At 37.8% G+C, this 23,769-nt stretch overlaps 1 protein-coding gene across 3 annotated transcripts in view; it reads right to left on the bottom strand.

The window, feature by feature from the left end:
• Positions 1-2,626: 2,626 nt before the first annotated feature.
• Positions 2,627-23,769, bottom strand: part of DNAJC12 (DnaJ heat shock protein family (Hsp40) member C12) — a 43,068-nt gene continuing 21,925 nt past the window's right edge. For all 3 annotated transcript variants that reach the window (XM_081157993.1, XM_081157994.1, XM_081157995.1), the window contains 3 exons: positions 19,053-19,192; positions 9,521-9,725; positions 2,627-4,172 (listed from right to left, as the gene is read on the bottom strand). In XM_081157993.1, the coding sequence (XP_081014119.1) occupies positions 4,078-4,172; positions 9,521-9,725; positions 19,053-19,192 (440 nt within the window). In that variant the 3' untranslated portion in view covers positions 2,627-4,077. The remainder of the gene's footprint in view (positions 4,173-9,520; positions 9,726-19,052; positions 19,193-23,769) is intronic.

The following is a 23,769-nucleotide window of genomic DNA, read 5'->3' as shown; positions in this document are numbered from 1 at the left end:
CTAATCCTTCACTTCTACTTCTGCAGTCTATGAGCTGCAGCCACACTGGATGATTCTCACTTCCAGCCACAGATAGAAGAAACTGGATTTTCCCTAAATCCCATAGTAGGTTAGAACCAAACAAGATCTAGTTCTCCACAAACCGAACCTAGACTCCACTATGGAAACATTCACTCTTGGCAGCTAATAAATATAAGAAATCAGCAAGGCAAAAACTCTGGAGGAAATGAAACAGCCTCGGTAGGAGAGGAAGAGATGAGTATGTGCAGCCTGATGCAGAATATGCTCCCACAGTGAGGGCGAGATGACACAGAAAGGCGAAGAGTAATCACACTGCAAGACACAGCTACACTGATGCATATCACAAAACCTGAAATTGAAGGGAATTGAAGCCTTTCATCGTGAGACATTTCATCATTTTCTCAGTAATTGCATCAGTTTTATAATTTCTTCCATCACTGACTCCCCAGTAGTTCTGGCATCTCTCCGTCTATGATATGGAGATGGTGGGTAATGGTGTTTGCCCTCCAGGAAATTAAAGACCCTTTCAATAACTGCATTAGTCATCGACACTTGCTGCTGTGATTGATCTTGGAACCACCATCAGATCTGGGCACAGAAAGGATATGAAAATTCATAAGCAGGAAAACAATCTTATCTTTGCCTTATCCAGCTCTCTCTTTACAAGAAATATCTGCAAAGTCGTTTTTGTATTTCTAATTTGTTCGTTAAAGGGCATATCTTTGGCAGGCTGGGAAATATCCACTGAGGACTGGAAACTATTTGGGATCCTAGGAAATTATTAATTCTGCCTAGGATTTCCAGAGTTGCTCTGTTGAGTTTCCCTGTAACTTAAAAGAGCAAAACTGTTTCAGAATTGTATTTCAACATTTCAGGACACCCAGAAGGCAAGAAGCCATAACACCGAAAAAACACCCTGGTCTCTTCCTGTCTCTGTGGAAGGTACCAGAAGAAAAGTGTACTCTGGTTTTATTATTGCTTTATATCTTGAGCACTCCCTGGTATCGGGGGTTAGTGGAGGTACTGGGGAAATTGTTCCATAAGCACAATGTCAAACTGAGCCACTCAACAAAGTCTAGCCTAGAGTGAAAAAAAAACCTAAAGGCACATATCCCAATGAACAAGCACTATTTTCTGGGTTTTCCAATCCAGTGGCCTTAAGATCTCTGAAACTAGCAAAATTGAATCTGCTATTTGTTTAAGAACATGATGATCAAATTCTAAATGTGTGTGTGTGTGTGTGTGTGTGTGTGTGTACTATCTGATCCACTCCAGTACTAGGTATTTATCCTACAGGTATACTTCACATACAAGAAATACTATGTATAAAGCTATTCATTACAGTATTACTTGGAATCACAAAAAAATTAATAGTAACCTTGAAAAGCATCAATAGAGAACAAGTTAAATTATGGTTCATCCACACAATGGAAAGCCACCAAGCAGATAAAAAGAATAAAGTAGCACTCATGTACCAAAAATGGGAAAATCTCCAGGATTCACTGGATAAATGGAAGGTGTGCAGCAGTTTTAATAGTATGTAACCATTTGCATAAAAAAAGAGCAGGAACACATCTATGTGTGTCATGCACAGGACATCTCTGGAAAGATATACAAGAAACAGAGCCTCGGAGACAGAATTGGGGGGAAAGGGATTGCAGAGGGAAGGAGGCCATAATTCTGTTAATTGGTTATCACAAGACTTAACACATAATTATATAATAAGAATAGTGATGAGTACACATAGTGCTTACTATGTGCTAGGCATGTTCTAAGCATACTACATACTTATACTAATTCCACATGCTCCTTTTAAACTATACGAAACTCAGATACCTGGATTATTTCACTAAATTATCAACTACTTGAGAGCATCAACATGACTTAAGAGGCATTTTTTAGCCTACACAAACAACAGTACAATATTTTTCACATAATAATGCTCTCAAGAAATATGTACCACATTCATTTATATGTTCAGTATCAAATATGAGATAAACTAATTATTGTTAGCATTTAGAGCTGACTGAAGAGCTTAATAAAATTATCTTCTCATAATCGATTTGTTCTGCTATGAAGCTGAGCCAAAATAAAAAATAAATGGCTTTGAAAATGTGCTATTACTCATACGTACAACTGTGATTGTGCTAAACACACTGGGGATTCAAACAAATTATTGAAGAAAAGTTGTCTACTTTTCCCCTTTATTTTTCATTCAGAGAAAAACTGTATTATCAAAGCACAGTACCCTCCCTTTTAAACTTTGAGTTCAGGAGCACATTTAGTGTTTAAGGATAAAAGGTCTCCTACTAAGTTACATGGGATCAAGTACATAAAGTGCTTGGCACAAGCCTGGACCATCAGAAATCCCCATTCGTGGAGCTCTTTTTCGTTTCTTATTTGGAGGCTTCAGGCCTCACATGAGAGAAAAGTAAATGAGAGCAGGCCTTCAGTCGTGTCGACAACTGGGAAATCCATCTGTAACAAAAGCAGAGTGCGCCACAGGTGGCAGTGTTTATCCCATTGACAATCATTAAAAGTCGTCAGTGCTGTAAATCAATCTGGGGAGGGGAAAAAAAGAAAAAAAATTAAAACTCCGATTCTTAGATTTAAAAATTCATTTATTCAAGCTAGTATTTTTTTATTTTTTTTTTGAGTGCCTACTTGGGTCAGGCAGGCATTATGACAGGCAATTGTAGTCCAAAATCTCATTTTGTTAATTTAACATGCTATATATTTTTTGCATTTATTCTCTATTTTTAAAGTAAAATTTGCAGGTATGGTAACAATGCCAAATCACATTTTACTGAAGTGGTAAAATATTGATAGAAATAATTCTCTATACAGATTTGACAAAACAATAAAAATTCAAATAAAATTAAGGGAACCAATACAGGATTGTATTTGTTTTTTGTAAAAAAAAAAGTTTTTACCTATATTATGAAATTGTGTTCCCCAAAAATTCATATATTAAAGTAATTTTTTAATTTGTTGATTTGAGAGAAGGAAGGAGGGAAAGAGATAAACATCTATTTGCTGTTCCACCCACTTATGCATTCATTGGTTGATTCCTGCATGTTCCCCGATGAGAGACAGACTGAATCCACAGCCCTGGTGTACGAGGATGACGCTCCAACCAGCTGAGCTACCCAGCCAGGGCCAAAATTCACATATTGAAGTTCCAACTCCCAGTACCAAGGAATGTAACCTTATTTAAAGATAAGGTCTTTAAAGAAGTGAAGCTGACAGGGTGGGGCCCTTATCCAATATGGCTGATGTCCTTACTAGAAGAAGTAGAAACACCAGGGATGTACATGCACACAAAAAGGCCACATGAGGCCCTGGTGAGAAAGCAGTCGTCTGAAAACCAAGGAGAGAGGCCACAGAAGAAACCAAACCTGTAAACACCTTGATTTTGGACTTCTAGCCTTCAGACTATAAGAAAATAAATTTCTGATCACTTGCTAACTAACAAAAGAAATCTGGTAGGAACATATTTCCTCAAATAAATAATAACCTTTTAAATTTAAGATTATTAAAATGAAAGTAGAAATGCCTATTCAAATTATTTTCCAAATACAGTTGAATTATACATTCATTTCGAACTTTGGGGAAATTATTTATTTCATTCTATGGGGTCTAGACAAGTAATTTCACATTTCATTTTAAGTCCAGAGTCAGAAAACATTTCTTGTACATCCAGTACTAATAGAGATCATCATATATCAATGAAATATTTAAATACAGAGATCGATTAAAAAGTGGGTTTCTATAAACAACATTAACAGGAAAACATACATAATACAATCTACTCTGGATCTAAGAGCCTTAATTTATTCAAATATTAAAAGACACTTGTCTTCTGAAATTTTTCTCATTTAAAAAACACATTGTGATAACGGGTTCGAGGGTGGAGGGATCAATCAGTACTCAGCAATTCACAAACGTGACATAGAAACATGACATTTTAAAGATTTGAACAAAGACTGCATGCGTGTTGGCAGCACAGTGGCTGGTCTTGCTCACTCGCTCTCTCTCCTATGGAGCAGGGACATTTCATATTTCATAGTTTCTGAATTTTCTCAGGAGTTCTGAAGGGGCATTCCCGGACCAGCGGAAACGAAGGTGCCAACTGTTCACATCCGAAAAACCTTTAAAGGAGAGAAGAGAAGATTTTCAGATCAGAGGAAGGAACAAAGAAGTCAAGCATGTAATAGTAGAACAGCTTGCTGATGAGATTTCACTGCAATAAGAGAAATGTAAGGGTAAGTCTATGGTATGAATTATTAATATTTTACAGAAGCTGATTAACTTAAGCAGAGTTTTGAATTCTTATGAACAGGACTTAGTTTATATGGATGAGAGGATCTCATAGGCTTAAACTTAATAATAAAAAGATATTTATAGTGCTTCCAGTGGTGAGAATTTTGACAATTCACCTGCAAAGAAATTAGAAACAACTTTCAAACAGCTGCCAAAAATAAAAGGTCAATGGTAAAGGATCTCTGGAAACACAAATAATTTATTGCATGATAGCAAGATTTGTTTTTTTAGACTAATAAATAACTTTGTTGAAAATCAGATAAAAGGTCATTTTTCCTTCTCTGCTAGAGAGAGTGTAAATTGACAAAACTATTCTTGGTAGGAAACCTGCAATATTTATTGAACTCATTAAAATGCATAAATCTTTAACCCAATAATTCTACTTCTAGAAATTTATCTTAAGGAAATGATCATGGATGTGCTCAAGGGTTTTAACTATGGGATGTTTATCATGATGCCTTTTATAAATGTTTTTAAAAATCAAAAAACATTCTAAGTCTCCAGCAACAGAAAGGCTGAGTAAAAAGGCTTTGATATGGTCATTAACAATTTCTTAATACTTACAGTCACAGAAAAATGCTCAGAACATATTGCTAAGTGACAGGTAGTTAGAAAACCATTTAGACAGTGTGATTAAATTTCTTGTTCACATGAATATTACGTAAAAAATTTTCAGCCCAGCCAGCGTGGCTCAGCAGTTGAGCACTGGCCTAGAATCCAGGATATCACGATTCGATTCCTGCTCAGGGCACATGCCCTGGTTGTGGGCTCCATCCCCAGTAGGGGGTGCACAGGAGGCAGCCGATCAATGACTCTCATTATTGATGTTTCTCTCCCTCTCTCTCCCTCTTCCTTCCTCTCTCTGAAATCAATAAAGACATACTTAAAAAAAAAATTTTTTTTTCAAAGTCTACAAGGAATTACCCCTGAATGTTAATGGTAGTTATCCCTGGATAGTCAAAATAGGTGTGATTTTCATTTTTTATACTCTTTTTTTGTTATTCTGTATTTTCTAATTTTTCTGCAACAGATAAGTATGTCTTTTGTCATTTTTTGTGCTTATAATATTGCTTATGAAAAAGTAGGTTACAGAATAATAAAATATGCTTCCACTGATGTTTAAAATATTATCTAAATATCAAGTCAGGAAAAATATACACAGAATTATTGATAATGGTTATGTCAGAAAAACAGAATCTGCTTGCACTTTCTTTAGAATTATCAGAGAATACAAATCTAAAGAATTTCCATTTGGAGAAAAAGCAAGAAGAAAATTCTTCCTGACAATCTGTAATTGAAACGCATACACAAAATATATACAGTATGGTCCTTTGAGTTTTAGGTATACTAACATATAAAAATACACAGAAAGATCAGCAGTAGATAAGTTCTCTGGGTGGTAAGGTTACAAGTTGCATTTTCTTCTCACTTCTCATCCGCTGCCAGGCAGCCTCATCTGTCAGAAGCCACAGGCTTGGCAAAGCCTGGGAAGGCAGATGCCCTGAGGACATGACTGCACAGCAACAGCATCTGCTACATCTGATTTTTTGTTTGTTTTTATTCCAGGATGTTACAGAAAACTATTTTGATTCTAAAACTGTATTTATCAGAAGCCATAGTCATTGCATATTTAAACGAAAAGAGTAAAAGTAAGATTGTCTTGCACGCCAGTATTCAGATGCCATGATCCGTATTTTACTGGCTGCAATGAAGTCAAAAGACAATGGGGACTAATTGATGGCGTTCAGCACAGAAGAGGCATCAAAAGGCAAACTCCAAAGTAAATATTAAGCACTGCTTGAGGAAATTAACAAACATTAATATGCTGAAAAGTTATGTGAGCGGCCTCTCGGGGCTTGGTAAAGTTGACATGAATAATATTTCTTAAATGCTGACATGATAAAAATTTACACTACAGTCAAATTAAATTGTAAATAATCATGCAACTGCACTTTGGTATATCAAACTCCAACTTTAAGGCACTACTCAGAATAGCCAATAATCTCTTAAACAACATTAAGAAAGCCCTGTAAATGTAGCCTTGGGCAAAACTTCATAATTCTTTTTCGCCAACAAACAGCTTCTCAGAACAATGATCTTCCCTCCTCTAACCCCCTCGGCTTCATTCCTCAACCATAGTAAGAGAATACATTTCACAATGGGAGAGCATCAAACAGGCATAGTTTATCCTGGGTAAATTAAGATATGTCTGCGCTGTGGAATATTTATCAGCTGTTAAAAACAATGAGTTAATTCTAAATGTAAGGGTCTAAGGCGAAGTCCCATAATAATAAATTCTGGCAGTAAAAAAAAAGATGTGCTTGATCCAAACATTTTAATTACGTTAAGCTATTTACTCCTCAAAAAGACTGTTTAAGTTAATTAGTTACTGTAAGATATTAATAATTCACACCAAAGACTTAACCTTTCGAAGTAGAAACTAATATTTTAACCATTATATATGGATAAGAAGACTCAGAGAGGTTAACTCTTGTTAACATAAGAACGTCAAAACCCGCAGAGAATTTTTATAAAAATTTATTATTTGAGTTAAACAGAGGATATGCCTGGAAGCAAGATCTCGGCAGACAGAAAAATGCTTCCCAGAATAACATTTTGTAGTTTCTTTTACTCATTTGAGATTAAGGAGGGAATGTAAGGAAGATTGCTGAAGGTGGGGATTGCGTTACAGGTTAAGAACATGTGCTATCTTGAGGGTGGTTTAGGTTTGGAAGGGCTCTGAAAAGAGGCATTTCAAAGGTGTGTTAACCTGGAGGCCCGAAAGCAATGGACAAGGCTTGATTAAGGCAAAGATAAGCGTTTTACTAAAGAAGTTAAATGCCTGCCCAGCCGGGCGTGCCTCAGCAGTTGAGTGTCAACCCAGGATCCAGGCGATCGGTGTTCGATTACCAGTCAGGGCACATGCCTGCGTTGCGGGCTTGATCAGTAACTCTCTCATCATGGATGTTTCTGTCTCTCTCTCCCTCTCCTCTCCTCTCTCTGAAATCAATACAGATATATTTAAAAAAAAAAAAAAGAAGTTACATGCCTGGGGCAGGACTAACCACCATGACATGCCCAGTTAGGAACTTTTGATCAGATCACCCTGTGAGGTTACTTTCCATAGAGACCCTTTTTGTCCACAATCACTTACCCATGGTCGCACAATTCATTGGTGAAAAAGCTGGGATCTGGTTCCAGCAACTGTGCTCTTAGCTACTGTGTAACATAGAAGAATGTGCTTGGTATATAGTTGTTCTGTAGTTTTAAAGCCCTCATAAGTGAACATACACTGTTCTTAATATATACTTGTATTAGCATATGGAACAGTGTGGAAGGAGAGGACACACATTGGCATCTGCATTGGTTATTTCACGAAGTAGAAGCAGAGAAGGGTAGGAGACTGGGGTAGATACTAAGTTATTGTTTATATATAATTCTTTGAATTTTTTAATGATAAGTTCATTATTTGGTGATATTTAACATATCTAAACTTTTTTAAAGAAATAAATTTTCAGAGACTCTTATGAGAGGGATTCAAGTGGGGCCTCAGCATCATGCCTGAGTCTCTGACGTGTCCAACTCCCCCAGTTCTGGTGTACTCAGATTAAGTCTGAATCCAAAACAGAAAGTCACGGGGGGCCCCAGAGGTGAAGGAGAGACAGACTGGAACATTCCAAGGCTGAATGGAGAAATGTTTCCATGTTTGCCTTTGTGTGCATGTGAGTGGGTGTTTGCATGTGTGTGTTTGCTTAAAACACTGTTTTTCTGACATTTGTGCTTCTGCTTTGATCAGTTTTCTATAACCATTTCCAGTTACGAGGCTGATGCAGTCAATGTACAGACTACAAAAGGATCATTTCTGTAACCAGCAGACACCTGAATCAAACTCTAAGAATCTTTATTCCCAGCAAGTAGTGAGCACTTAAAAGTTCTCCCCAAAGAGAGATCTGCAGTGACTATTTCTAGAAAGACTGTAATTCACCACAAATTATCTTCTTTTATTAAATAAGTGTTTTAGGATGTTCAGGATGTTTTGTTTAAAGGCAAAAATCGAATGAAGTGTTGCATTACAACCCTGAAAACCAAATAAGACTTGGAAGGACAGTTACAATGTATGTACATAACACACCTGTCAATATAAGAACAGTGTATGGCTACACAAACAAAAAAGTGATAATAATAGCTCAAATATACCCAGGGCCTGCTATAGGCAAATCACTGAGCTAAGCACTTTGCATGGATCTCCTCACTTAATCCTTATGGTAAGTCTATGGAAAGGTACCGTTATGATCTCTACTTTGCAGATGAGGAAACTGAGGTCTAGAAAAGGTAAGAAACTTTTACCAAGTAATACAGATAAGTAGTAGTCGAGTCAGGATGTATAGCTTGGGAGCCAGGAGTTCAACCTCCTAACACCCTGCTTCAGTGGATCTATAAATGATTCAGAATGTCTACGGAGCTACTTATAGATAAGGTATCTTAAGATAGTACAGTGCCTTAGAAACAGACTGAAGCCAAACTGCCTTAGTTCAGACCCCTGCCCTGCCGCATACAAGCTGTATGGCCTTGAGAAAATTACTCAGCCTCCCTGGCCTTCACTTTTCTCATCTGTAAAATGAGGATAATGTTGATACCAACCTCACAAGCTTGTGGGGAGGATTAAATAAATTAATATATGTAAAATTAATATTAAATGAGATAATAGATGTAACACAATTTCTGGGAAAATATTCCTACACATATTAAACACCTAAATGTTTGCTAGCATTATTTCAGTGGAGAGGAGGGCACTCCCAGAAATATTTCAGCTTCCTCTGCCAGAAATGCATTAAAGAGTGTATCTTCTAGTTTTTTGTGTCAATGCTAAGTATCTTTTTTTTAAAATATATTTTTATTGACTTCAGAGAGAAAGGAAGGGAGAGGGAGAGAGAGAGAAACATCAATGATGAGGATCATTGATCAGCTGGCTCCTGCGCACCCCCTGCTGGGGATCAAGCCTGAAACCCAGGTATGTGTTGACTGGGAATCGAACCGTGATCTCCTGGATCATAAACTGATGCTCAACCGCTGAGCCATGCCGGCTCGCTAAGTATCTTTTAAGGTGCCAAACCCATCCTTAAATTAGGCAAGACTCAGACCTGCTCTGTCTGCAAAGCTACATGACATGACTTACTTGAAGAGTCTGGATTCGGTGGGGAGGATGACTTCTCCAGGGACTCAGATTCTTTTTGCTCCATTTTCTCTGTGGTTGAACCCAGCTCCTCTTTCTTTCTTTCTCTTTGCTTGTTCCATTCCTCATTTTCAACCTTGTTGGTATGAGTCTGGTCAGTTTCTTCCAGCATTAGATCTTTTTTTCCTCTGACAGCCCAGTGCATTGACTACATTAATTAAGAGCAGACATATAATATAAAATCAGTATTATATAGTTTTCTATGTTTAAAGCTTAATAAGTGGTAACACTTGACCTACTATTATATTGTTAATTATTAGAATGTTAAACTTGACTAATAACCAGATATTAATGAATTAATCCAAATATTAATTAATCTTCCCTGATTTGGAAGATCTATATTACAGTACAGAGCAAAGGGACCAGCATCTGAGAGATTCAAAGAATTGGATATTTCCTCAAAAAGTTAAACCCAGAATTACAGTATGGACCCAGCAATTCCATTCCTAGGTATATACCCAAAAGAACTGAAAACAGATGTTCAAAGAAAAACGTATACATGAATGTTCATTCACAAAAGCCAAACGGTGGAAATAACCCAAACATCCATCAGGTAGTGAACAGATAAATAAAATGTGGTATATCCATACAATGGAATATTATTTAACCAAAAAAAAGGATGAAGTGCTATAATGTGGATAAACCCTGAAAACATTATGCTAAATTTAAAAAGCCTGACACAAAAAGCCACATATGCATGATTCCACTTATATGAAATATCCAGAATAGAGAAATACAGATAGATAGAAAGCAGAATAGTGGTTACCAGGAGCTGGAAGAGAGGGGAATAGGAAGTGATTGCTAATAGGTAATGGGTTTCCTTTCAGGGTGATGAGGGAGTTCTGGAACTAGATAGTAATGATGGGTGAACAACATTGTGAATATACTTAATGCCACTAAATTTTATACTCCAAAATGGTTGAAATAGGCCCTGACAGGGTAGCTCAGTTGGTTAGAGCATTGTCCCCATATGCCAAGGTTGCCGTTTGGATCTCTGGTCAGGGCACATACTGGAATCAACCAATGAATGCATAAATGAGTAGAAGAACAAATCGATGTTTCTCTCTTCTTCTCTCTCTCTCTCTCAACTCAATAAATAAAAATTTTTTTTAAATGGTAAAAATAGTGAGTTTTATGTTATGTGTATTTACCACCAAAAAACGAGGCTGTGTATCTTGAGTTTTGCCAGAGATTAACCTACTACTGTAACTACTATTGTGACCTTCCATTAAGCCATAATCAATGCAGAGTTGGCATTAGAACTCTGGCAATAAAAATATTAAAATTCTGGATTATACATCTTCTCTAAGAAAACAGATGGCATGAAGCAGGAATTCAATCAATATTTACTATGAAATACGTTTGCTAACTTTAAGTGGATTCACTTTATGTGAACTTTTCCAAGTCCAGTTTTCCTCAAATAACAAGAATTTTCTAAATATCTTTCCAGTTACTTTTTTTTTTTTTTTTTTTTAAGGATAATGTGAATGTATGTGTACACTAAATGGAAGGTTTTAGGAAGAAAATACAAGAAACTGTGATGGTGGCTTTCTGGGAGAGGAGAGTAGAACTGGAGTCTGGAATAAGGATGAACTGGCTTTTTATTTCATATCCTATTGTACTATATATTTTTTAAAACAAAGGTGTATTAGTTATAGTATATTTTTAATTTACAATTTTAAAAAAATCAGGAGTGCCCGGCCAGGCGTGGCTCAGTGATTGAGCGTCGACCTAAGATCCAGGCGATCGGGGTTCAATTCCTGGTCAGGGCACATGACCGGGTTGCGGGCTCGATCCCCAGTTGGGGGCATGCAGGAGGCGGCCAGTCAGTGACTCTCTCATCATTGATGTTTCTATCTCACTCTCTCCCTCTCCTTTCCTCTCTCTGAAATCAATAAAGTTTTGTTGTTTTTTTTTAAATCAGCAGTCATAAATCAACAGTGTTGGGTATTGCCCATTGATTTCTGGTATAACTTTAAAATTTTTAGACATATACAAGTTCTAAGATCCCTGAAAACTCTATCCAGAAACCTGATATCATAGAATTGTGTTGAATATGCTGGTGGGGTCTTTTGCCCAGTGATTTTGTACCCATAATTTAACATTTCAGTTAAGCAATAAAGGTTATATATTCTGCATTCTCTCAAGGCTATAGCCAACTCTCTGTTTTCTTAGAGTATGTAAACAAAATCCTATGTTTTCACTTCCTTTTTCATCTTAAATGTTTTTTATTGGTTTTAGAGAGAGATGAAGGGAGAGGAAGAGAGAGAGGTAGAAACATCGATGAGACAGAAACATTAACATTGATCGGCTGCCTCCTGCCTGCCCCCTACTAAGGATTGAGCCCAAAACCTGGGCATGTGTCCTGACCAGGAAATGACCTCTTGGTGCCTGGGTCAATGCTCAACCACTGTGCAACACTGGCTGTGCCTATATTTTCGCTTCTTATCTAGCCTTTTTTACAGCTTAGAGCAGCCTCTCCTGGGGGAGAAGAGCTACTTGGCACCAACCCTGAAGACTTGCGAGTTTCCGTTGTAAATCTACAAATTCCTATGAGAAGAGAAATAGTGCTGAGACGAGGGGAGGAAGCTTGAGAAGTGACATTTGTACTCTCCTTCAGCTCCCTTTACTCCTGGAAGTGATGGCAAGTCCACAGCCCCTCCCCTTGATCTCTTTGTTCTGCTTTCCCTCTCCATCCTTATAAAAACCTCTGGCCCAGCCGATGTGGCCCAGTGGCTGAGCATCAACCTATAATCCAGGAGATCAAGGTTGAATTCCTGGTCAAGGCACATGCCTAGGTTTGGGCTCGATCCCCAACAGGTGGCATGCAGGAGGCAGCCGTTCAATGACTTTTTCTCATCACTGATGTTTCTAACTCTCTCTCCCTCTCTCTGAACTCAAAAAAACAAAACATATTTAAAAACCTCTACCTGCACTGAGATATTAAGATGGGCTTTTGAGGATAAGGATCTCCCATCTTTTCAACATGCTGGCACTCAAATAAACCTCTTTCCTTTCTACCAGCACTTGTCTCACAAGTTTGGCTTTTGTTGCTACAGGCAGCCAAACCTGGGTTCGGTTACAGTTTAACTGTGTGATTTTGCCAGCATAACTCTGGCTTTGTATGGTGGGATCCAGAGTAAGGGGGAAATCAAAAATGGGTCTTCAAGACCAGCCGGGCGTGGCTCAGCGGTTGAGCATCGACCTAGGATCCAGGCTACCGGGGTTCGATTCCCTGTCAGGGCACATGCTTGGGTTGTGGGCTGCAGCCGATCAATGACTCTCTCATCATTGATGTTTCTCTATCTCTCTCTCCCTCTCCTTTCCTCTCTCTGAAATCAATAAAGATATAAAAAACAAACAAACAAACACACACACAAAAAAAACGGGTCCTCAAAATGGAAGTGTACGTTAGGTAAGAAGGACTGAAGAAAAAGGTAAGAGACAGAGTTACTTTTCCCCACAGCCCTTTTGTACCTTTTCTATTTTGTGTCCTTTATATGTATTTCCTATTAAAATGTTTAAAATTGGATAGATGGGTGGATGAAAGGGAGGAAGAACCAGTGAATACAGAGTGAGAAAGAGAGGTTCAGAGTTTGTTGTGTCAAGAATATTTCAATTAGCCTGGCCAGTGTGGCTAAGTGGTTGAGTGTCAACCTAGGAACCAGGAGGTCATGGTTTAATTCCTGGTCAGGGCACATACCCAGATTATGGGCTTGATCCTCAGCAGGGGGTGTGCAGGAGGCAGCCAATCAATGACTCCCTCATCATTGATGTTTCTCTCTCCCCCTCTCCCTTCCTCTCTCTGAAATCAATAAAAACATATTAAATAAAAAAATATTTCAATTAGAATAGTTAGCCCAAACATCAACCAACATAGTAAATATAACCGTGGTTTTTTTTCCTAATATCTAGAATATTGCTTTCCTGTACTACAAGAAAATGAGAGAGAAAACAAAAAAAACAAACAAAAAAAAAACATTGACTTTCTAAAGTCCAAGGCTTATTGAATTAGCTAAGAAGTTGTGACATTTAAAAACTGCCAGAACCATGGAAGGGGCAAGGCCACCACCTCTGCTCTACATGTGCCCCATGACACAAGGGACATCTCGCCTTTCATCTATAGCACATTTCTTTTCTGGAAAGTCTGAACTTATTTTACAATACTGGGGTTGCCAACTTCTGCCTGAGGGCACCACTTTACTTACCAGGTATGACTGACAGGCAAGTATCTTCCCCATGTGGTCCCCCTCCCTAGTGTTTTACAGGGAACATGTCTATAATGTCTGGCCTTCCCTTTGCTCCTTTCCTGTTATTAACAATTAGTTAACTGGTATCATATTGATTCCATGTCTCAGTACTTCTCTCTTGGAATAACAGTGCCTATAGTATGCCTTAGATGGCTGGTGAGGACTAGTGACTCACCTATAGTAAATGCTTTCAAAGCCCCCAGTGAAAAGATATTCTGAGATAGTCGTCTTACTCATCCACCCCCTTTATGAGTAAATCAGAATAAAGTATTTTATTATCAGCCCTTATATCTGCTGATCCCAATTAATGAAATACCCAGGGGAAAAATCCAAACTGTATCTAACCTATACAGGCACCTCATACTTTGTAGTTCAATCAAAGGACTAACATAAGAATGATGCTAAGTAGCCTGGTTTGCTGGGACACATTTAGATCACTCATTCACAGCGTGTATTTCTCAGCTCCACTAGGGTATTAGTTGGGCACAACAGTATTTAACATCAGGCAAACTATTGTGCAGTGACTCTGTTCAACAGAATGAGCATCAATAAAAATATCAAATGATAGCAGTTGATAGAGACTAAGAGGGGAGAGTCTTGACAGTAAAATGAACTTCCCCAGATAGAAAATCACTGCATGCATGGAGTGAGCTAACACTAAATAGACACCCAGCCTGCAGGCAAAGGCCACTGTCCTACTCCGTAAAACTGGTATGTTGTTGTTCTGCCTTCTCAATTAACTTGTTTACCAGCTTTCCTTAATGGTTTGTCTTTTTTTATCTAGGAAGCCATTTTCTTAAATTCTGTACCTTGGTCAACACTGGAATATAAAAATATTGTGTCTACATGCCAGTAAACATTAAGACAAATAGAAAAAAATCAATGGACTCAGATAAGCCATGGGTCAGCTAAATAACTATTCAAAACTGATGCGTTATTTTTATCCTGGCTCTCCATGAATACATTTTGACTTGCCTGGGTGATTTATGACTGCTTTTGGGTAACATCCAATTAGGACAAAATGCCTCTGAATAAGCCCAGAAGACCCTGAACTACACACAGTTTCCCATCTGGCTAGGGAAACTGTGGCTATAGAGGCATAATAGGAAGTTTCCTTGGTGGTCTGTAACCAGTTGGACTCATCCCAAAGACACTTTGTCCAGCCAGAAACAGTAGACAAATAGGTCCATGTGAGAGTGACTGGCAGCCCTAACAAGCGGTCCAAGAAACAATCAATTTGTCAAACAATCGATTCACCAAAAATGTGTTTCTATTAACTCATATAGATGATAGATGATAGATGATAGATAGATAGATAGATAGATAGATAGATAGATAGATAGATAGATAGATAGATAGATGATAGATAGATAATAGATAGATGATAGATAGATACATAGATACATAGATAGATACATAGATAGATAGATTCCAGAGAGAGGAAGAGAGAGAGAGAGAGAGATAGAAACATCAGTGATGAGAGACAGTCACTGATTGGCTACCTCCTGCACACCCCCTGCTGGGGATCAAGCCCACAACCCCAGCATGTGCTCTGACCAGGAATCAAACCTCGATCTCCTACATCATAAGTGGATGGTCAACCACTGAACCACACCAGCCGGGCTCTATTAATTCTTTATAAAATGTATAGCAATTTATATGGCATGGGAAAGTTTTAACAGCTTATAATATTTTTTCTCTGTGCTTTATTTTGACCACTTTCCCACAGCCATCCTAAAGGCATTCTGCCATATATTTTGGAGCTAGAGGGAGAGCCATTCACACCCTGAATCCCTTGGGAAAACCATTTAGCCTGACCATGATGAATTCCACTACGATTCTTTGAGCTAGAAAGGCATCTGTTTTCAAGTTATCCCAAGCTCCCAAAGGCCCTGGTTACAAAAGTCCTTACCCCATACCCCCTTTTTTTAAACCAACATCACATATCTAAATTTAAATTTCCAAGATAGTCATTGACTGCAATGAATTCTTAAAATATTTTTACAAATTAAACTATCATGAAGAACTTCTGAAAAGGAAAATAGCTAGTGAAGTGACAAGGTGCTTGGCATGGGGAAAAAAAATCCGGTTAGTTTCATCATTCTTGGATGACAGAAATGTGTCATTTGAAGAATTCTCCCAGAGATTCCCGCGATATGAACCTGTGTGTGATGCTGCAAAAATGCACTAGGATTTGTCCTGCCATGGAGGTACTGGGACTAATGCTGCTTCCTACCAATGCTTTTCCTTCAAGAGGGATTATACTGCTTAACTAAAAAGCACAAACACAGGGTTGATGATGGAAAGGTAGAGATTTTATGAGATTTAACACTCTATAAATGCGTAGGGTAAGTGAACATGCAGATGTGTGTGTTTTTGTTTGTTTTTTAAACTTTATTTTATTTATTTTTAAACATATCTTTATTGATTTCAGACATACGAAAGGAGAGGGAGAGAGTGAGATAGAAACATCAATGATGGGAGAGTCATTGATCAGCTGTTTAGCCCGCAACTTGGGCATGTGCCCTGACCGGGAATAGAACCCCGATTGCCTGGATCCTAGGTTGACGCTCAACCACTGAGCCATGCCCGGCCGGGCCAGATGTGTTTTAGATAAATGTCACCTGATACCCAAACCCAAAGTTATAACCATTTTATTGTCAGAATGCCACATGCAATATATATATGCCTAACCCAAACACCCTAATGGTGATGTTCATCTACAAAAGGATAGCCCACAGTCTATTTGGTGATGAACAATCCGAGGTATGACAATTATTAATTTTTATGGAGCAGTGAATGTGAAAGGATGAACAAATGAAATGCACAAATACAGAAAGCAGCAATTAAAATGTTACAGAGAGAGGGGAGGCTTTCACACGCAGAAGTCACTGTGAGGATGAGAACAGAAAGGAATGAAAGGAAATTTACAGAAAGTCTAACGATTGAGGTACAAAACAAAACACATGAAACTTGGCATGCAGGACTCAAAGTCTACTGAGGAGGAGAAACAAAAGCAAGTCAGAAGCAAAGAGTTTGGCCCAAACAAAGAAGACTGTGCAAGAAAAAATATCGCTGCTAATTTAAAGCAGAAAGATATGTGTCTCATCATTTTTGTACCACAATGAGAATAAATCCAAAACTAAATGCTAGCCCAGCATCCTATTTTTTAAAAAAAAAAAACAAAAAACTATGTTTTTATTGATTTTGGAGAGAGGAAGGGAGAGGGAGAAAAAGACAGAAACATCAATGATGAGAAAGTCATCGATTGGCTGCCCCTCCTGCATGCCCCCTACTGGGGATCGGGCCCACAACCAGGGCATGTGCCCTGACCAGGAATCAAACCGTGACCTCCTGGTTCATAGGTCGACACTCAATCACTAAGCCACGCCAGCCAGGCTGGCATACTATTTTAATTTTGCTGACAAGACAAATGATGTAGCCAGTAAGACCCAAAATGTAATTACTATAAGACCTCAAACAGTTCATAGTTAAGATAAATTCAAAGCAGAAATGATGTGTTTGGAGACAAGAAATTCGAATCTAATGGAAAGACATCAGCAATATAAATTAGAGCAGGGATTTAGAGAAGAGTTCTTTTTTTAATCCACAGCTAACTTGATATTAGTGGTTAAAATTAAGTACAGAGTTCAGTAGATCTTTAAAAAAACTGTAAGTCGAAAGGCATTACAATAGCAAGCAAGGTACTACTTCAGCTGCAGTTGTAATGTGTCACACACGAAAGAATGGAAATACGGTTATTCAGAGGTGATAGAACAATGTTTATCTGGTCACTGTCAACAAGGAATTATGGGTATACACAATGTAAAAGGAAAAAAATCTTACTTTTGAGTATGTGAAGTCGCTATTTTAAAAATACTCTCTCTAGTTGTTTTGGGCATGCAGGATGTGGCAAAAGTAGGTTTACAGCTGGGAGTACTCGAAACAGATCTTATTCTTGTATTATTATTTATTAATTATTGTATCACTTTCCATGCAAACAGCTGTAAATCTATTTCTGTCCCACTGTGTATACTCAATAGTCCTTCATAAATAATTAACCCACTTAAAGAAATCAGATGAACATACACTCGTTCCGAAACGAGGAGAAGAGCATGTTTCGCATTTTCACAAGTGGCTTGGACTGCACGCTTCCAGAGTTTGACTTGGTCTTCTCCGGTGACTTCCAAGACCCTCTCTTACTATGGCTGATCTTTTATCAATGGAAAAACTATCTGCTCAAGTCTTAAAAATAAAACTACTCAGAAGGAAGTTTAAATGTACTGCTGACAGGTTGTAATTTAAAAGATATGAATCAGCCCTGGCTGGTGTGGCTCTGCTGGATGGAGCATCTTCCGTACACCAAAAGGTACAGGGTTCAATTCCTGGTCAGGGCACAAGCCCAGGTTGTGGGTTTGATCCCCCAACGGGGGATGTGCAGGGGACAGTAGATTAATGTTTCTCTCTCTCTCTCTAAAATCAATTTTTAAAAAGAAAAATTTTTTAAAAATAAAAGATGTGAATCACTTTGTAGACTAATTCTAACAAGTGTCCCTGACGACTTGCCTGTAAAAATAACTTCTGAATTCTCAGTCTCATGTTATAGAAAAGTATCCCTATATTTTCTCTATAATATATAAAAGTCAGTGTAAAAACAAAATAAACATATGATAGTAAATATAGATTATTTTGATATTTAGGATTTTCTTAATGGCATGAAGAAATAACACAATGGTTTAAGGTCCCTCTGCATCTACCCAATAATTATTTCATCAGAATTTCTAACAAAAATAATTTATAAATAATTTGTAGCTTTCTTTGATTAATCAGACCATGATTTTCAATGGCGTTTATAAGCCTTAAGAAGAGAACAGACTGGTATGAAGTAAAAAGATGAAGGGGATCAATTTTGCAATTGTTCAAATTTCAGCATTATTATATGAGCAACTTGAGAAACACAGTAATCAGAATGTATAAAACAGTAAGTGATAATGGGGAATGTTACAATGAATCAAACAGCCAAAGAGACTCACAGACATAGTGATAGGCCCTTCTGGCACTGATCCACTGAATTTCCCTTCACAGGATTTTGAGGACAATGACTGAGTTCTATCCAGATTCTACCATCTCCTTGGCCTTCTCCCTCCTATTCCCTGTTGACTCTTTAAGCTACTCATGGGCAGCCTGAGCTTCATAAATTCACTTCATCCCAGAGAGAAACCTACCGTTTTCACCGAGTCACTCAAAGCTTCCCACTGCTGGAATGGCATCGACATCTGGCTCCTTCGCCAGTGGTCATAGCGGGCTCGACTCTCTTCATTAGTCAGAATCTCCTTTGCCTTCTGCAGTTTCTGAAAAGTCTCCACTGAGAAACAAATCAAGAGATGAGCACGTCTCCACTGGAGGAGTTATTTTAAACTCCCAAACAATCATACTGATCTCACTAGAATAGGCCTCTCTACTTACTAGCTGCGTGACCTTGGGCCAGTTCACCTCCTCAGACTTAGTTTCCTCACTGGTAAAGTGTATCATAAGGACAAGTGAGACTGTGTATGTAAAGTGTCTGGCTCACAGTTTATCCAGTCGCTTTACTGAGCTCCAGTAATATGCCAGGTGCTGTGCCAGGTGCTGATGACACAGGTGCGAGCAATAGATATGATCTATTCAGTGGGACAGATGTTTCTAAACATTGGAAAAATTACAATTTTGTTTACTAGGGAGAAAACTACCTTTTCTAGTAGTAGTTGTCAGGGAGGATAGTGATCAAGCTAGAGGAACATTATAAATAAAAATACCTAAGGCATGGTAATTTAGAGGAAGTAGTGAATGTCAGTGTGGCTGGCAGACATAGGGCCAGGAGAACAAGGAGGGATGGGGCTGTAGAGTAGACAAGGACCAGTATCCAGGACCTTAAAGGTCATGCTAAGGATTCTGGTCTGTTTTTTGTTGTAAGAGCAATGGGGAGCTATTGGGAGGTTTTAAACACAGGAAATAACATGGTAGATGGTTGATAATTAGTAGCTTTGTTACTGATCAATTTGACCAGATGGCATACAATAGAAATCTTTCATGGTCCTGTTGGAAACACTTCCAATGTTACTTCTGCTTCTCAGTGAAGTTAAACTTCCTATAGAGCAGAATAGAAGATCAATTGTTTCTATACATTAACAATGAGCAATCTGAAAATGAAATTAAGAAAACAATTCCATTTACAGTAGCATCAAAAAGAATAAAATACTTAGGAAAAATGCTAAAAAAGAAGTACAAGACTTATACACAGAAAACTATAGAACACTGTTGAAAGAAATTATATCTCTAAATAAATGAAGAGACATCCATGTTCATCGATCAGAAGACCTAATACTGCAAAAACAATAATATTCCCCAAACTGATCTATAAATTCAACAAAATCTCTATCAATATCCCAACCTTTTTTGCAGAAATTGAGAAGCTGATCCTACAATCCATATTCAAATGCAAGGGACCAAAAATAATCAAAACAATCTTGAAAGATAAGAACAAAGTTGGAATAACTCACACTTCCCAATTTAAAACTTTCTACAAAGCTCCAGTAATGAAAACAGTGTGCTACTGGCATTAAGGATAAACATAACTAAATGAAATATTAAGAGTCCAGAAGTTAACCTTCACATTTACAGTCAACTGGATTTCTACAAGATTACCAAGACAATTTGATTGGGGGGAAAATTGACTTTTCAACAAATGGCGCTGGGACAACTAATATCCACATATAAAAGAATGAAGTTGGATCCCTACCTCACACCATATGCAAATATTAACTCAAAATGGATCACAGATCTAAATGCAAAGCTAAAACTATAAAACCCTGAGAAACAAATATCAGAATAAATCTTTGTGACCTTGAATTAGGCAATGACTCCTTAAATATGACACCAAAAGCACAAGCATAAGCAATAAAAGAAAAAAATAGAAAACTATACTTCATCAAAATTGAAAATTTTTGCTTCAAAGAACATTTTAATAAAGTGAAAAGACAAGCTATGGAATGGGAGAAAATATTTACAAATCATAAATCTGATGAGGGATTTGTGTCTAAAATTTATAAAGAACTCTTACAACTCAATGAGAAGGATATTAATCTAACTTTAAAATTGGAAAATAATTTGAATAGGCACTTCTCCAAAGAAGATATAGAAATGGCCTATAAGCACATGAGAAGATGCTCAACATCACTAGTCAATGGGGAAATACAAGTCAAAACTACAGTGAGATACCGCTTTACACCCACTAGAAAGGCTAAAATAAAAAGATAAATACAAGTGTTAATGAGGATGTGCAGAAACTGGAAGCCTCATACATTAGAGGGTAAACTAAAACAGTGTAGCTACTTTGAAAAACTACAGCTCCTCAAAATGTCGAACATAGAGTTACCATATAGCCCAAGAATTTCAACCGTTAAGTACAGTCAACCCCATGTATCCAGGTTCAGCATCCATGAATTAAACTAACCATGATTCAAAAATATATTCAGAAAAAAAATTTACTTTGTTGCTGACATGTACTATGTAGTTAAGCCTACAATGGTTGCATCTGTACTCAACATGTACACACTTTTTTTCTTGTCCATATTCCCTAAACAATAAAGTAAAAGAGCTATTTACATAGTATTTACATTGTATTAGGTATTATAATAATGTAATTAGTTTATATGCAAATACTACCATTTTACATAACAGACTTTTAGTATCCATGTATACCAAGAGACAACTATATAAGCTCAATAAAATTCAAAAAATATGTCCAAACAAAAATTTGTACACTGGTGTTCACAGCAGCATTATTCACACTAGCCAACAGGCGAAAATGACTCTAAATTCAAAAATGTCCATCAACAAATAAACAGATAAACATGGTATATCCATAATAATGTGGTATATCCATAATAATGGAATTATCACTCAGCCATAATAAAATGAAATACTGAAACATGCTACAGCATGGATAAGCCTTAAAAGCATTATGCTAAATAAAATAAGCCAGTCATAAAAGGTCACATATTGTATGATTCCATTTATATGAAATACTCAGAATAGACAAATCTATAGAGACAGTAAATAGATTTGTGATTGCCAGGGGCTGGGCAGGGGAAAATAAGTGATTGTTAATAAGTACAGGGTTTCTTTTTTTTCGCCCACAACCACCTTATGAGATGGATATACTTATTACTATCATTCCCATTTTACAGAATCTAAGGCTGAAGAAGGTTAATGTAACTTGCCCGAAGTCTCAAAACTTCAAGTGATAGAGCCACGATTCAAACCCAAGCCTACCAGGCTGCCCCGCTGGTGCTCTCCATATGACTGCCTTCCTAACTTCCCTACAGTGGATGTTACTCTCTGTTCCTTAGTTTCTCCCCCACCTCCAGGGATAATAAAAACTTCATCATTCATCAACAATATCCATGTTGTTCCCTTGAGAAGCTCAGAGTCTAGAAAGGAAGCAGACATATAAACAAGTCATTTCAATACAATGTGATAAATAGAAATATAGAGGCAAGACTGGTTCTGTGTGGAGAGTCAGGAAATATTTCATCCGTTTTCTGTACACGTGAAGTCATCCTGACTCTTCTCTTTCTCTCATGTAACACTTCTAATGCATTAGCAAATTTCATTGGCTCTACCTTTAAAATATACCCAAGATATGATCTCTTGTCACCACCTCCACTGCCACAGCTCTGGTCAAAGCCATGATTCTGTCTTGGTTCGATTATTATAGCAGCTTCCCAACTGATCTCCCTGCCTTGCCTCAGTCTATTTTCTGCACAGCAGTTAAAGTAATCTTTTAAAAAAGAAGTCACATAATCACTCCTCTGCTCAAAATGACTCCCAACGACTTCCTATTTCTCTTAGAATAAAGCTGACAATTCTTAACCATGACCAGTAAGCCTGACATGTTCTGCCTGTCCTCCACTCCCCTCTCCCTTACCTGGCCTCATTTCCTTCTATTTGCCCACCCTCCCCCCAGCTACAGCCATAGTAGCTTCCCTGCTGTTCCCTTACATCAATTCAGCCTCAGGGCCTTGGCACTTGCTGTCCTCTGTCCTTTCTACCAAGAACACTTTTACCCCAGGCACTAAGGCTACTTCTTTCAGATGTTGGCTCGAATGTTGAATGCGGTCTTGCCCTGCGGATGGGGTCTTCTCTGACCATGATATATAAAATGGCTGCTCACCTCCTCAGGCCCGTTCCTTTATCTCCCTTGCCTTACTTTTCTTTATGTTACTTACCCCCTGACATTATCTAGTCATTTGTTTGTGATCTGTCTCCTCTACCAGAATATACACTCCATGAAGACAGAGACTTTATCTCTTTTGTTTTCTGCTGCATTCCTGGAGCAGCACAGCAGGTGCTCAAAAAGTATTTGTTCACAGAATGAATGAGTGAATGATTCCCATTTTGAATGTGAACCTAATGATAATCATATAGTGCTATTCCCTGAGCTGTAAGCATCAAAGAAATCACACATACCCTTACAACATTTTATGAATTAGGAACATTTTAATAGTATCATTGCGGAAAATAATTAAAATTATTTTGATAATGCTTAAAAATACCTCATGGGAAGTAGCAAAAATCCTCTAAAACAGGTTTTAGGGCAAATGTGCAGTCAATCTAACTGTACCTCCACACCAATTGTGAAAATACTGAAATACTCTTGTACCCCCGCTGGTAAAGAACTGATCTTCCTGAGCCCCAGTCCCCCAAACACACCACTTTTCAAGTGTTCCCCTAGCAGCCAGAGATGGAGCCTGCCACAGAGAGCGGCTCCAGGACTCTGTTCCAGGTTGGACAGCACAGGTACCGAATAGGCCATTAACTATTCAATATCACCATTGGAGGTAGTAGCAATTAATGGATTAAAGGGAAGAACCTAAAGATAGCGATATTGAAAGCTACTGG

The sequence above is a fragment of the Miniopterus schreibersii genome (assembly GCF_964146895.1).
Source record: "Miniopterus schreibersii genome assembly, chromosome: 14".
In the NCBI taxonomy this organism is placed as follows: domain Eukaryota; kingdom Metazoa; phylum Chordata; class Mammalia; order Chiroptera; family Miniopteridae; genus Miniopterus; species Miniopterus schreibersii.
Note: the sequence above shows the minus strand (reverse complement) of the source record. Positions and strands in the feature narration are given on the sequence as shown.